The 16,531-nt window shown below is 41.2% G+C and overlaps 1 protein-coding gene across 1 annotated transcript in view; it reads left to right on the top strand.

Annotated features, from left to right (window-relative positions):
• Positions 1-16,531, top strand: part of LOC126416672 (centrosomal protein of 104 kDa) — a 412,118-nt gene that overhangs the window by 320,074 nt on the left and 75,513 nt on the right. Inside the window, exons 8-9 of the mRNA XM_050084474.1 lie at positions 2,322-2,442; positions 15,501-15,742. Coding sequence (XP_049940431.1) covers positions 2,322-2,442; positions 15,501-15,742 — 363 coding nt within the window. The remainder of the gene's footprint in view (positions 1-2,321; positions 2,443-15,500; positions 15,743-16,531) is intronic.

Below are 16,531 nucleotides of genomic sequence, written 5' to 3'. Positions count from 1 at the left end.
CCTAACCTTCGTAACCTCTTAGTTCATCCCTATGAAATCCCCAAACCGCCTTCCCTACCCTCTGGCTCCTACCCTTGTAACCACCCCCGGTGTTAAACCTGTCCCATGCACCCTCCCACCACCACCTACTCCAGTCCTGTAACCCGGATGGTGTACACGATCAAAGGCAGAGCCACGTGTGAAAGCACCCATGTGATTTACCAACTGACCTGCCTACACTGTGAAGCTTTCTATGTGGGAATGACCAGCAACAAACTGTCCATTCGCATGAATGGACACAGGCAGACAGTGTTTGTTGGTAAAGAGGATCACCCTGTGGCTAAACATGCCTTGGTGCACGGCCAGCACGTCTTGGCACAGTGTTACACCTTCCGGGTTATCTGGATACTTCCCACTAACACCAACCTGTCAGAACTCCGGAGATGGGAACTTGCCCTTCAGTATATCCTCTCTTCTCGTTTACAAATGTCTGCTTGTGTCTGTGTATGTGCGGATGGATATGTGTGTGTGTGCGAGTGTATACCTGTCCTTTTTTCCCCCTAAGGTAAGTCTTTCCGCTCCCAGGATTGGAATGACTCCTTACCCTCTCCCTTAAAATCCACATCCTTTCGTCTTTCCCTCTCCTTCCCTCTTTCCTGATGAAGCAACCGTTTGTTGCGAAAGCTTGAATTTTGTGTGTATGTTTGTGTTTGTTTGTGTGTCTATCGACCTGCCAGCACTTTTGTTTGGTAAGTCTCATCATCTTTGTTTTTAGATATATTAATACAACTAAAGTTATATATGAGGGTCATCCACAAAGTAAGTTCCGTTTCTATTTCTATCTGTGGCAGCACTATGATCACAGTTCCGAGCACGTGTGGCAGTTACTCTGACTCAAGGAGAAGACATGTACACCTTTTTCAGATTGCTGCTGTCAACATGTGCTTTGTAGTGCTTCTTTATAATGTCAGCCATAATTGAAAATGCCACCATGTGTGAAATCAGATCTGTGATTCGTTTTCTAAATGCAAAGAAAGTTAAACCAAAGGAAATTCATCAGGAAATCTGCGAGTTTTACAGACAAAATGCTATGAGTGATTCAATGGCTAGAAGATAGGTCAGACTGTTCAATGAAGGACATGATCAAGTGCACAATGAATCTGTGGTTACTGATGAACTGGTTCACACAACTGAAGAAAAGATTAAGCACAACCATAAGTTTACACTTAGTGCCCTTGCTACGGAAGTTCCGCAAATCTCACCATCACTAATTCATGAAATTGTTACTGAAAAACTGAAATTTTGAAAACTTTGCTCACATTAGGTACCCAAAATTCTTACTGAACAACAGATGGGCAGTGCACTTCAGTTTTTGACACACTACGATGAAGAAGGTGATGGTTTTCTTTCTCAGAAGGTCACGGGGGATGAAACTTGGGTATCATATGACACCCATGAAACAAAACGGCAATCAGTGGAATGGAGGCACACTTCATCCCAAATTAAGGTTAAGCCTAAGCAAATCTTGACACCTCAAAAAGTCATGTGCACCATTTTTTGGGACAGAAAAGGCATTTTGCTGATTGATTTCTTATCACAAGGCCAAACAATCAATGCACATGGTTACTGTGAGACCATTAAGAAATTGCGCCACACAATACAGAACAAGCGCCGAGGATTACTGTCAAAAGGTGTTGTTTTTTCCACAATAATGCCTGAGCACATACGGCAAATATGACCAAACAACTCTTACGGGAATTTCACTGGGACATGTTTGATCATCCTCCGTACAGCCCAGACCTCACTCCTAGCAACTTTCTTCTCTTCTTACACCTAAAATTTGTCCTTGGTGGTCAACACTTCAACGATGATGACGAGCTGAAAGAACTTGTTACGACATGGTTGAATAAACAGGTGGCAACCTTCTATGAAGAAGGCATACAAAAACATGTGCCATGCTATGACAAGTGCCTACAAAATTTCGGAAGTCATGTAGAAAAGTAGTTTAACAGTTGTAGATTTTTGTACAATAAATACTTTTTCTGTATCTGTACCCATTTGTTTTATGTAACCAAACAGAATTTACTTTGTGGATGACCCTGGTATTAATAAGCAGAACCTGCCACTACAGGCACCTTCTGTAAAGTATACTAACAATAAAGTATGACTAATGCTGAAATACTCTTACTTATAATTATATGAATTACTTCTCAGTTAATTCAAATTGTTACTTCGTTATAATACCAGTATTACGATCTCAATGCTTATTTAATTTTAGTGTTTTTATAACCATGACGAGTGTTCTCAGTCTACTTAGTTTTAAGTTCAGACTTTTTTTTCAGCTGCCATGCTAGCAGCCTGAGAGAGTGCCAAGTGGAAAATGAAACATCAACCAGGTCAAAAATTAGTGAACGAGAAAAGAAACAGGCTGCTCTTCCAATCACAGTCTTTGGACTGGAATTGGTATGTATATACATCTGCACAAATATCAGTGTCTAAATTTTCTCGATTTCATAAGCAAAAATAGCATGGAAATTGTAAGGAAATTTTTAATTGATATGTCTATATAATAAAGTCTTTTCGGTGCTGATGAAGTTTTCTACTTCAGATTCTGTTTACTTCATTATATTTCACCTCACTATGTTTAACATGGTTCATTAATAAAACAGAAGCTAATGGAATAGGGACAAAGAGGTACAAAGAGGAAGAAAAAACAAAAAACAAAAAACAAAAAAAAAATCAGATGACGAATTGTGAACTTTCATTATTACTTAATCAGATAGTGAAAAGCAAGTAAGACAAGGAGAGAAGGAAGCAAAACACACCCATGGAAAAAATGAGAGACACATACATTCTGCATTTTGTTAGAAGAAAGAAGTGTTCCTTGGAAGGATATAGAAATCACACTATACTTCTGGCATTAGTCAAAAATGATTCAAGTGGCTCTAAGCACTATGGGACTTAACTCCTAAGGTCATCAGTCCCCTAGAACTTAGAACTACTTAAACCTAACTAACCTAAGGACATCACACACATCCATGCCGAGGCAGGATTCAAACCTGTGACCGTAGCAGTCGCGCGGTTCCAGACTGTAGCGCCTAGAACCGCTCAGCCACCCAGGCCGGCGGCATTAGTCAGCTGGTTTACATTCATATTGACTGTATCTTTTAAATAATTTTCCACACTTATTATAATAAATTCTATCTGATTCCACTTCATGTTTGAAACATACATTGTATATGGGAACTGCAAAAAGACTGAATTCACATAATAAAACATTATCTATTCAGGACATATCTCAAAAGACAAAGCTCCCAGAGATGTTGTTTTAAACATACAGAGGAAAACACACAAGGAAGGCCTAGTTTTTGCAACCAGAGGTTCTTTCGTAAGGATGAGAGCAGAGGAATAATTCAAAGACAGGTTTGGCATGGGTACATCTACAGCTATATGATTATTCTCCAATTCACAATTAAGTGCCTGCCATTCGGTTCATCAATCCACCTTCAAGCTTTTTCTATACTGTTTCACTCTCAAAGAACAGTGCACAGGAAAAACAAACACTTAAATCTTTCCATGCATGCTCAAATTTCTCTTATTTTATTATGAAGATCATTTCTCCCTTTGTAGGTGGGTGCCAACAAAATATTTTCAAGCACTGAGGAGAAAGTTGGTGATTAAAATTTTATGAGAAGATCCTGGTGCAACAGAAATCACCTTTGTTTTAATGATCCCCACCTCATTTAGTGTATCATGTCCATGTCACTCTCTCCTTTATTTTATGATGATACAAGATGAACTATCCTTCTTTGAACTTTTTTGATGTCCTTCATCAGTCTTATCTTTTGCATGTCCCATGCCAAACAGCAGTACTCGAGAAAAGGATAGACAGGTGTAGTGTAAGCAGTCTCTTTAGCAGACCTATTGTATTTCCTAATTGTTCTGCCAATAAATCACAGTCTTTGGTTTGCTTTCCCCACAACATTATCTATGTGATTGTTCCAATTTAAGTTATTTGTATTTGAAATCCCTAAATATTTAGTTGAATTTACAGCCTTCAAATTTGTGTGTTTCATCATGTGATAGAAATTTAGCAGACTCCTTTTAGTACTCATATGGATGACTTCACACTTCTCATACCATGTGTCACACCATACAAATATCTGAAACATAATATGGATAAGGAGATAGATCACTCAGACACAAAATTAAGAGGAAGTCACATGATGCATAGAGATTGGGATGTGAAGCTTGTGATAACTTGCATAATACTGAGCCTGTGTTGAATGGGAAATTTTAGCAGGAGAATAGGGAAAAGTTAAGTGATTTCTTGTGTGTTTTGCATCAGCATTAATCAAACCAAAATTCACCTCTTCAATGGCCATGTGCAAAATGGAATGACTGAGAGGTGAAGACAGGCAATTTATTAAAACAACAAAAGACAAGAAACACCATTAAATACAGGGTCTCAGGGCGCTTGGACTGGGCAGATATGGAAGAAATAGGGTCCCTGTGAAGCTGGCGTGTCAGTTAGATCTTCATTTGGCCATTTTCCATGCAGAGTTGGCTGTCAGATGCCATCAATCTGCAGTGCTGTGTGTCATGGGTTGCCATTTTGTCCATCAACCCTGGCAGCGGGCAGTGCATGGCAGGTGACTGAAAGCTGTCATGGTTAAATGGCCTGTTCCCTTTGTGCAGGCCAAGAGGATTAGTGCCGTGTTCCATGGGTGAGGCCTGCATGGCTTACACATTCACAATTTACGTAGTAGCATTAGAAGCGGTCGGCTCTCTGGTCAGAAGAGTTCCAGGCCAGGTTTTTTTAAAAACAGAATTTGCACTTACCAAGTAATGATCCTAGCTCCTATGGAAGTAGTCCCCTTAGCTACCTATACACAGTTGCCAAGGTTTTGGAGGTCTTGGAAGCAAGCAGGAAAATTTTCAACTGCAATGCTTGTAAGCTCATTTCTCACAGCCCATTGAATGTCTGCAATATCTGGATGATCTCGTGAAAAAAAGAAAAAATTGCAAGGCAAGAGGTTGGGTGAACATAGTGGATGGGGGATGGCAATAACAGAACATCTGGCCACATACTCAGTAACAGATAAAGCAGTATGGAGTCTTGTGTTGTGTGCAGTAAGAACCATTCTTGAGGATGCCTCAAATCAGGATGGTGATGTTGAACCGCTTGTCCCAAACGTTTCATGACTCTGATGGAAAGAGTTTGGATCACTGTTTGACCTGGAGGAACATACGGATGGCGAACAATCCTTTACTATCAAAGAAAGTGATCAACAATGTCTTTGTTCTCAAAGATTGTTGTTTGACTTTTTTTAAGGCTGGTGATCCAGGACTCTACCATTCAGCACTTGTACATCTATATCTAAATAGATACTCCACAAGTGACCATATGGTGCATGGCGGAGGGTACCCTGTACCACTACTTGTCATTTCCCCTCCTATTTCACTCGTAAATACAACGAGGGAAAAAGACTATCTGTACACCCCTGTATGAGCCCTAATTTCTTGTATCTTATCTTCTTGGTTCTTACATGAGATGTATGTTGGTGGCAGTAGAATCATTTGGCAGTCAGTATCAAATGCTGGTTCTCTAAATTTTCTCAATAGAGTTTCTTCAAAAGAATGTTGCCTTCCCTCCACAGATTCCCATTTGATTTCTCAAAGCATCTCAGTAACACTTACATGTCGTGCAATCCTAATGGTAGCAAATCTAGCAGCCCACCTCTGAATTGCTTTGACGTCTTCCTTCAATCCAAATTGGTAAGGATCCCAAACATTCAAGCATTACTCAAGACTAGGTCACACCAGCACCCTATATGCAGTCTCCTTTACAGGTGAACAACTCTTTCCTAAAATTCTTCCAATAAACCGAAGTCGACCATTTGCCTTTCCTACAACAGTTTTCATGTGCTCATTCCACCTCATACTACTTTGCAACATTATGCCCAGATATTTAAATGACTTGACTGTGTCAAGCAGGACACTAGTAAAACTGAATCTGAACATTACAGGTTTGTTCTTCCTACTCATCTGCATTAACTTACATTTTTCCACATTCATCGCACCAAGTGGAAATTTAGTCTGAGTCATCCTGTATCTTCCTACAGTCACTCAACTTTGACACCTTACTGCACACCACACCATCATCAGCAAACAGCTGCAGATTGCTACCCACCCTACCTGCCAAATTATTTATGTATATAGAGAACAACAGTCGTCTTATCACACTTCCCTGGGGCACTCCTGACAATACACTTGTCTCTGATGACCACTCACTGTTGAGGACAACTCATTGGGTTCTATTATTTAAGAAGTCGTCAAGCCACTCACATATCTGCAAAGTTATTCTGTATACTCATATCTTTGTTAACAGCCTGCAATGGGGCACTGCGTCAAATGCTTTCCAGAAATCTAGAAATATGGAATCTGCCTTTTGCCATTCATCCATGGTTCTCAGTATACCAAGTGAGAAGAGGGTAAGCTAAGTTTTGCATGACTGATGCTTTCTAAAACCATGACATAAGCTTCTCAGTCTTAAGAAAGTTTATTATGCTCAAACTGAGAATATGATCAAGGATTCTGCAGCAAATAGCAGTTAGGGAGATTAATCTGCAATTTTGCGGGTCCATTCTTTTACCTTTCTTATATATTGAAGTCATCTGTACTTCTTTCCAATTGTTTGGGACTTAGTGTTAGGCAAGAGATTGACGACAAATGCAAGCTAGGTAAGGGGCCAATGTTGTAGAGCACTCTTTGTAAAATCGAACTGGAATTCCAAACAAATCTGTTGATTTATTTGATTTCAAATCTTTCAATTGTTTCTGGAAGTCAGGTATGCTTATTTCTATGTCGCCCATATGGGAGTTCATCCAATGATCAAATGACATACGTTTGTACGGTTCTCCTGTGTGAATGATTTCTGGAACATGAAATTTAAAACTTCGGCTTTTGTTTCACTATCTTCAACTGCCACACCAGACTGGTCAATAAGGGACTGAATGGAAGCCTTAGACCCACTTACAAATATTACATACAACCAGAATTTTCTCGGGTTCTCTGCCAGATTTTTTGCAAAGGTCCGACAGTGCTAGTTGTTGTATGCGTTGTGCATAGATATTTTCACAAATGCATGAATCTCCGTTAACCTATGCTTGTCGTCATTTGTGTGCCCCCTTTTGAATCTAGAGTGCAGCAGACTCTGCTTCCTCAGCATCCACCGAATTTTGTTATTAAACCATGGCAGGCCTTTTCCATATCTCATCCACTTAGTAGACATGTAACTCTCCAGACCACAATTTACAATCTACTAAAACTTTGCCCATAATTCCTCTACAGCCAGGATGGAATGTAACAGTATCGTAAAAAGGAAGTTGCTACTCACCATATAGCGGAGATGGTGAGTCACAGATAGGCACAACAAAAAGACTGTCACTAAATGGACCACTCAGGATTGGCATCACGTTCTTTTCATCAATGAGTGTCACTTATGCCTTCAACCAGACAATCACCGAAGACATGTTTGGAGGCAACCCGGTCAGGTTGAATGCCTTAGACACACTGCGAGTGCAGCAAGGTGGAGGTTCCCTGCTGTTTTGGGGTGGCATTATGTGGGGCCGACGTATGCCACTGGTGGTCATGGAAGGTGCCGTAAAGGCTGTACAATACGTGAATGCCATCCTCCAACCAATAGTGCAACCATATCAGCAGCATATTGGTGAGGCATTCATTTTTATGAACGACAATTCACGTGCCCATCACACATATCTTGTGAATGACTTCCTTCAGGATAATGATATCGCTCAACTAGAGTGGCCATCATGTTCTCCAGACATGAAACCTATTGAATGTGCCTGGGATAGATTGAAAAGGGCTGTTTATGGATGACATGACCCACCAACCACTCTGAGGGATCTGTGCTGAAGCGCCGTTGAGGAGTGGGACAATCTGGACCAACAGTGCCTTGAAGAACTTGTGGATAGTATGCCATGACAAATACAGGCATGCATCAGTGTAAGATGTCGTGCTACTAGGTATTAGAAGTCCTGGTGTGTACAGCAATCTGGACCACCACCTTTGAAGGTCTCACTGTATGGTGGTACAATATGCAATGCGTGATTTTCATGAGCAATAATAAGGGTGTAAATGATGTTTATGTTGAACTCTCTTCCAATTTTCTGTACAGGTTCTGGAACCGAGGTGATGCAAAACTTTTTTTGATGTGTGTAGTAGGTCATGGCAACTAGGAAGGAGGTAGTTGGTTTGGAATCTGCTGGGCATTGGGAAAGGTAGTGTTCAATAGTGGTAAGGCCATGGGCATTAGGGATATTAGTGTAAGTGGAGGTGGCATCAATAGTGATGAGCAGGTAAAGGGACAGGAACTGTGGAGAGTCAGTGGAGGAAATGGTTGGTGTCTTGTATATAGGAGGATAGGTTCCGGGTAATATGATGGAGATGTTTGTCTACAAGAGCAGAGATTCTCTCAGTGGGGGCATAGTGACTGTCCACAAAGGAGTGCCCTGGGTGATTGGATTTATGAATTTTAGGAAGCATGTAGAAGGTGGGAGAATAGGGAGTAGTAGGGGTGAGTAGAGAGATGGACTCTGGGGAGAGGTTCTGGGTAGGGCTTAAGGATCTGAGGAGTGACTGGAGATCCTGCTGGATTTCTGGAATGGGGTCACTGTGGTAAAGCTTGCAGGTGGGTGTATCTGACAGCTGATGAAGTCCTTCTGCCAGATAATCCTTGCAGTTCACGAGGGGATGTGGAGGAGGTTTGGAAATTGTTGTAGAGGGAGTGGACAATTGTACTCCAAGGTGGGAGTAGGGAGTGAGCAGGTTGGAGAGCTTTTTGACGTGATGTTGTGCCTATTGCTTTAGTTCCTGGAGGGCAAGAGTTTCGATGTGTGTTAAGGGTTCCAGGAATTTGGGATTGCATAGCAGGAGAATTTTGTGGATTGAGAGAAGGTACTGCAAGGATGTTTGGGCTTGGTTGATATGGTTTTGCAGGACCATGTTGGTGAGGGCTAAGGATTGGCAGAATCTGAACACGTGGTGGTCATTTTTTAAGGAGGAATGGCAGCCGGAGATGGGTAATTTGATGGTAAGGCCATTTGGGAGGATTCCATAAGCCAAGCAACAATGCAGGAACAGTATGTGGGACTGGGTTCTGGCTAGGGATAAAGAAACGTTTCTGTATTGATGCACATGGAAGGAGCAAGGATCCATGGTGGTGGAAGAAATGTGAAAAATTACATGAATAACATAGAATTACGTCTGAAAAAATATGACAAAACCACCAACAACACCTCCACTTTGACAGCTGCCACCCATTCGATACCAAGAAGTCCCTTCCATACAGCCTAGCCATCAGTGGTCATTGCATCTGCAGTGATAAGCGGTCCCTATTGAAATATATCGAGGGTCTCACTGAAGCCTTCACAAACCATAATTATCCTCCCAACCTTGTACAAAAACAAATCTCTTATGCCTTATCTTTGCAATCTCCTCCCACCTCACATAGTCCCACTCTCCAGCCACAGGGCAGCATACCCCTTGTAACTCAGTACTACCCAGGATCGGAGCAACTGAAATACATTTTATGCCAGGTTTTTGACTACCTCTCATTGTGCCCTAAAATGAGAAATGTCGTGCCCACTATCCTTCCCACTCCTCACACAGTAGTATTCCGCCATCCACCGGACCTACACAACATATTCATCCATCCCTACACAATCCCTGTTCCCAACCCCTTATCTCATGGCTCATACCCCTCTAATAGACCTAGATGCAAAACCTGTCTTATACATCCTCACTACCACCTACTCCAGTCTGGTCACTAACATCACCTATTCCATCAAAAGCAGGGCTACCTGTGAAACCAGTCATGTGATCTGCAAGATAAGCTGTAACCACTGTGCTGCATTTCTATGTGGGAATGACAACCAACAAGCTGTCTGTCTCCAGGAATGGCCAGTGTCAAACTGTGGCCAGGAAACAAGTGGGCCATCCTGTTGCTGAGCATGCTGCCAAACATGACATCCTCTGTTTCAATGACTGCTTCACAGCCTGTGGCATATGGGTCCTTCCCGCCAACACCAGCTTTTCTGAATTGGCACAGGTATGAACTTTCTCTGCAATATATCCTATGGTCCTGTAATCCTCCTGGCCTCAACCTTCATTGGTCATTGTCCTCTCCCACCAGCTCCTTCTCTATCCCTATTCCAGCTCTAAACTGACCTCATTCGTACATCACATCCAGACTTTTTACGTCTCTCCTTTTCCGCTATCCCCCCCCCCCCTCTCCCCACCTCTCCGCTCCATCCATCTAACCTCCCGACTGCACATAGCTGCCCTACCCTCTTTCAATTTCGTCCCTCCGCATTCCCCAACAGCATGTCACTGGCCACCATGCCTACCCTACTATCCCTCCCCCTCCCCACCCCAGCCTCCTCCTTACCCCCACCAGTCACCACTCTCATCATGCACTGGTGTTGCTGCTCATAGTGTGGGCTCAGTTGCCTTAGACTGCAATCATGTGTGTGTAAGTTGCATTTGCATAAGTGTATATGTGTGTGTTTGCCGTCTAATTCTGATGAAGGCCTTACTGGCTGAAAGCTGTATTTGTGACAGTCTTTTTGTCGTGCCTATCTGTGGCTTAGCATTCTGCTATTTGGTGAATAGCAACTTTCCTTTTCACAATATTGTTACATTCCTCTACATCCATCTTACTGTAACTAAGTTATGTCAATTCACTCTCTAAGTGAGATGTTAATAACTGCTTGTCTGCTCTGTCTAGCAGAAACACTCTCCTAGCCTTCTTGAGTGATTCATTAACTTTCATAATTGTAGTTGCTATAATGATATAATTATCGTTAATCCCCGTTTCTATACTGACATTGTTGATAAGGTCCGGCCTATTTGTAGCTATGAGGTCTAAGATATTTCCATTGCATCTGGGCTGCCAAGCTAGGTGCTCAAGGCACTTTTCAGAAAATGTGTCCAAAAGTATTTCACAAGACTTTTGTCTGTATCCCTTGCAATGAATCCAGAGACATCCGAGTCTATACTTGGCAGGTTAGAGTCACCTCCAACTAATATTGCATGATTTAAGTATTTACACACCTTTGACTGTAGACTTTCTTTGAATGACTCTAGAACTGTCACAACAGAATTTGTTGTACATGATCAGATGACTTCACTGTCACATGTAACTTCGACCTCAATAGAGACAATGTTTTTGTCAACTGCAATGAACACTCCCCCTCCTGTGACCTCTAATCTGTCTTTCCAATGTACGTTCCATGACTCACTAAATATCTCAGAGCTTTCCACTTTGGGTTTCAGTGAGCTTTCATTCCCAAGAATAATCTGAGTGTGAGAACTTTCCTGGAGGGTAGTAAATTCAGGAACTTTATTGCGAATGCTTTGACAGTTTACTTATAAAATTGTGACAGTTGAAGCGTCTTTATTCTGAACCCCATTTGACTTCCCTAGCTGTGAATCAACTAGCGAGTGTTCTTTAGAGCACTTCAAACTACCGCCTAGCCCAAAAATCCCTCATGTACACTCCACAAGTACTCTGCTACCCAAGTAGCTGCTTCCATTGTGTAGTGCACCCCTGACCTATCAAGGAGATGCCTACAAATCCCCACAAGGTAACGTAGGTCTAGAAATCTGCAGCCAGGACCATCACAGAGTTGACAAAGCCTTTGGTTGAGATCCTCCACTTGGCTCCAAACCAAAGGACCCCGATCAACTCTGGGTATGATGTTGCATATTGCAGTCTGTACTTTCATCCCACACGTGAGGTCAGCAGCCCTCACCACCTCCACCAGCCACCTACACAAACTGAGAATTGTCTCAGAACCCATGCAACAGGCATCGCTGGTGCTGACATGAGCCACAACATGCAGACGACTGCACCCTGCACGCTCGATAACCACAGGCAAGACTACCTCCACATCTCAGATGAGGCCCCTCAGCAGACATACCGAGTACGCATTGACTTTCTTTCTAGCCCTGAACACTATCTGTTCAAGGGGCTCCATAACATGCCTAACATTGGAGTTTCCAGTAACCCATAAACCCCTCCCCTGCATGTGACTGCTCAGATCCTGCTGAAGGACCAGCCATCTATTCACTTACAGGGTGAACGGGTGAGGCCAGGCGGCCAGTCTCCACATTGGCACTACGCATCCTTGACACGAACATGTTACCACCCGCCACTCACCCTGCTGTGAGGGCTGATCCACTATGTCGTGTGCTCTGAGAGGTGCCTTGGAAGCAGAGCCTGCAGGCAAAACAAGTGAGAGGTGTCCTATGTTACATGCCATGTTGTCCACCACCATTACACCCCAGTGGCCTGAAGGTGATTGACCATAGTCAACAGCAGCAACACAGTTCATGAACGGCAGCCAGCTCCTCTTGCATCTGCACACAGCATGCACACATCCTATCTGACCTATCAAGACTAACAGAAGAAATGAACTATAAAAGCAGACAATCCTAGATAAGTGACATGCTACCTTGTTGTGTCACCAATGGATGCAGATGTGTTAATGAGCAGTTGCACTAAAAACTGAATGAATTTTCACTTACAGAAATGTGATATTAACCCCCTTAAACAGAGAAGCATGCACAAAATTTAATAAATATGCTATGTGAAAAACACAGAAAAGGATAAACACTTAATAAATGAAAAGCACCAGTTTGATTTTGTTCCACAGTATTACTTTTATTGTGTTAACCAGTGTTTGGATTACAAGGCCATCTTCAGGCATTCACTGAGTATTGTCACCAAAGAAGTTACAATGTTTGCAGATAACATTGGAAGAGAAGTAACATGTCTAGACTGAAGCAGAAACATACAGTAAGTAACATATTTGACAGTGTGGTGGTAATGCAATGAAAAAGTAAAAAATTGCACAGTAAATAAATAAAAATATAGATATAAGAACTGACAGAATATTCTGTTAACACTCTGTAGATGTACTCGTATCACAGCCGAGAGCTGGAGCCTGACTGACTGGCTTACTAAATAAATGGACAGTTGCTTTCAAAACAAAACAAATAAGCATCTACTGTGCTACAGACTGAATGAATTTACATTTACAAAAACCCAAGATTAACCCTCTTAAATAGAGAAACACGTGTGAAATTTAATAAATATACTGTGAGGAAAACACAGAAAAGGATAAACTCTTAACTTGTTGTTCTGTAGATGCACTTGTATCGCAGCCAAGAGCTGGAGCCTGACCTTGAAGCTTTGTGTGAGGGTCACAACTTTCATCCCCAGCAAAAATCTTCGACCAGAATGTGGGATCATGCCTGGCTCTATGCAGTAGTTCAGCAGATATCCTTTGTCTTTCCCCTTTCTGTTTATTTGTTAGTGTGTAAGAAACAAATGTTGTGTTAAGTTTCCATTTCCCTAAATCTTTGCATAAAATGTGATTCAAATTAAGTTCCTCTGATATCGCATGGACAGATACATTATGGTCTTCTTGCAATAACTTAACTTGCCCCATATTTGCATTGGTATGTGCTGTTGATAGGCAACCAGCTGTGAGATCATCTTGCAGCTGTCACAAAACCTTTTGTGCCACTCAAAAACATGACTTCTTGAAAGTGCCTCATCTGCATATACTTGCTTAATGTTGTCTGTGTTTCACTAGGGCTTTTCGCGAGCTTAACACAGAACTTAATGTTCACCTTTTGATCACAATCAGCATCTATTGTGCCACCATAACTAATGCACCAAGAACCCAAACAGTGTGTTTCTAAGCACAACCCTGCCACCACACACACACACACACACACACACACACACACACACACACATACTTGGTAACATAAAAGCAACATTTGTTCCTGTTTAGTATTACAAACTCAGAAATAAAAAATAAACTGTCCTGGAACTTTTCTGGCCAAGGGAGTATTTGAACCAGTTAACAATGGTCATGAGAATGACTCATTGGTAACAGAGTCATTATTCGTATCAGTATTGGGATCATGCTGGAAAAGCAGCGTCAGATGAGAGTCAGAAGACTGGCTTTAGATAAGAAAACAAAGTTTAATTGTTATAAGAATAAGCATTGGACTGGGATTAAATCCAGCAGATTGGAATGGGATTTAAAACAACATGGAGTAAATTGAAGTCACCATGGTATCAGATCAGCATCAAGGGCAAGTGCAGACCAAGTCCTTACTACCAAGTCTTGGGATGAAGTCCTAACGTGAAGTCTCCTGAAAGACTCATTATGAAGTCTTGCTCCTCACTGGATGTTTCCACCAGAAAAGTTCATGAAATGTTGGTCATCAAATCACATCACGCTACCAAAAACAATCCTTTCACTTTCCAGCTCTCTGATTCTGATCCAGGTCTTCCCCTCTTAAACTCCCAGAGCACTGAAATTTTGTCATTGCAGCTTATCAATGGCTGATGACACATCAGTTCCAGGCAATAGACAATTCCTCCTGGGCAGTTCTCTTCCTCTTGATTCCTTGTCACAGGATGCCAACTTTCTTCTGAAAACCAGCAGGATTTTCGCTTACTCAGATCCATCAAGCATTTTCAAGGTTCTGTTTGAGAAGATAATGGCTTTCAGTGTTTTGCAAACAAGCTAACCCCTCAAGGAGTCTTCAGGTGCTTTACAGAGGTGCAAGTTTAAGTGAAAGAACGTTTTTCCCTAGTGTAGAAAGCTGGCTGTGACTAGTCCCTTCTGCCAATCGTAAGCCTTTCACAGTAAGATATCGTCACTGAGAAATAGTGCTCTTCTTGGCATACACGCATTATGCATCATTTGTGTTTTAAGGAAGGATTTCCACAGATCACCAACAAGTACTTCATGGTTCCTTTTGTGTATAAAGCCAGTTCATCCCAGGCACTATCTATTATACTTTGGCATTTACTACAGGTTCTATGTAATTCCATTTGTGGCATTAATATAATTAAACAAGTAACTGCCTGCCTCCTGTTATCCATAGGTGAATAATTTCCCACTTATGTGCAGCAGACTGTATCAAGTGCAAATAATATGATATAAAACAGGGAAGGGGGTGACATTACACTAAACAGGCCCCTCCTCCTGAAAAGCAGAACCGAATTATGTGTGCGCAAACGACAGGTAGGGAAATGTGGAACAACTAAACAGTGCAGGATAAAAAATATTGCAAGCATTATGCACTTATGTAGAAATTTCCTGGAAACTTCCTCACACTGTAGTGTTTGTACCATACTAACAAAATTCCTTTGTAGGAAGATTCCATAAACTGTTCTGCAGGACAGAAAATGGATTGTTGTGAAATGTTAGCCATCTTACAACTTATGAATGACAATACACACAGTGAACAGTTGACCATCTTATCCCTTATGATTGTATGACTGCATTTATTTTATTCACAACGTGATGTTTCACAGTAGTATATTTGAAAATGTTGTTTTCTTTCCTATTGTTGAAGGAGATGAGGCAGTTGTAAGTAAAAATTAATCAGCTGTATCACTCTTTTAGGTTGAGAAGTTCTACTCAAAGCAGTATTCAGACAAGGAGGAGGGTTTGCAGCAGTTGAAAGATGTGCTTCGGGCATATGCATCTGGAGAGAAACATCCTGAGCAACCAACTGCTTCACCAAACAAAATCGCAAGGGCTGCAATTTTTTTATTACACAGGGCACTCAGGGATAAGGTATATTCCGTCTACAGTTTGGCAGCTGAAAATATTAGGCTGTTTTTCTCAGAATTTGTTCCTACCAGGTAAAAATTAAATGTGTTCTTTACATAATTTATTATTGGAAATTATCTTTAGTTGTTCATACAGTGTAAAGATAAAGCTTACACACTCTAGTTTTAAAATGGTAAGTACAAAATACATGTTAAGAAATTTTCATTGTTTTAAACAACTTTTACCCAGGCCATAAAAGATATAAATAATAAATGTAATCGTGATATATGTGTAACAGATCTTCATATTTTTGTGTGTGAGTTCATCATCAAGAACTTAAAATGAATAAATACATCAAGTTGACTCGTAAATAATTCAGATAATTACTTTTCTGTTTAATGTCATTGCCAATTTGCAGGAAAAGTAAATCATTAATATGACAATATTTTCAACATTTCTATTTACTGTCATTCCACCGTAGTTCTGATGTGTAACTCACCTCTTAACAAGAATATCTACACTGGAAATGGGCAAGTGGAATGAGCAATGTGTAGGACTTGCCTGTCACAGTCTAGCAAGAACCTCTTTAAGCACTTACTATGTTATTGGTAACTTCACAACACAGTTATTCTGTCTTCAGAGGTGTCTAGCTAATGACTGCCTGAATCATTTATGGTATCCTTAAATGATGTGGTAATATAAGAAAAGTTACTTTATTATTCTTTGCAAAACTATTCATTATTTCATAAAGTGGTGATGTATGACTGACAGCAAAGCTGTAATCGGAAAACAAACTGGAATTCTGTTTCCCTAACAACTCTTCCATCCTGGCAGGAACATATGTGCCAATAAAACAAGAGTTGGCAATCCTGAAACACTGT

Source organism: Schistocerca serialis, chromosome 8 (assembly GCF_023864345.2).
Source record: "Schistocerca serialis cubense isolate TAMUIC-IGC-003099 chromosome 8, iqSchSeri2.2, whole genome shotgun sequence".
NCBI lineage: Eukaryota > Metazoa > Arthropoda > Insecta > Orthoptera > Acrididae > Schistocerca > Schistocerca serialis.
Note: the sequence above shows the minus strand (reverse complement) of the source record. Positions and strands in the feature narration are given on the sequence as shown.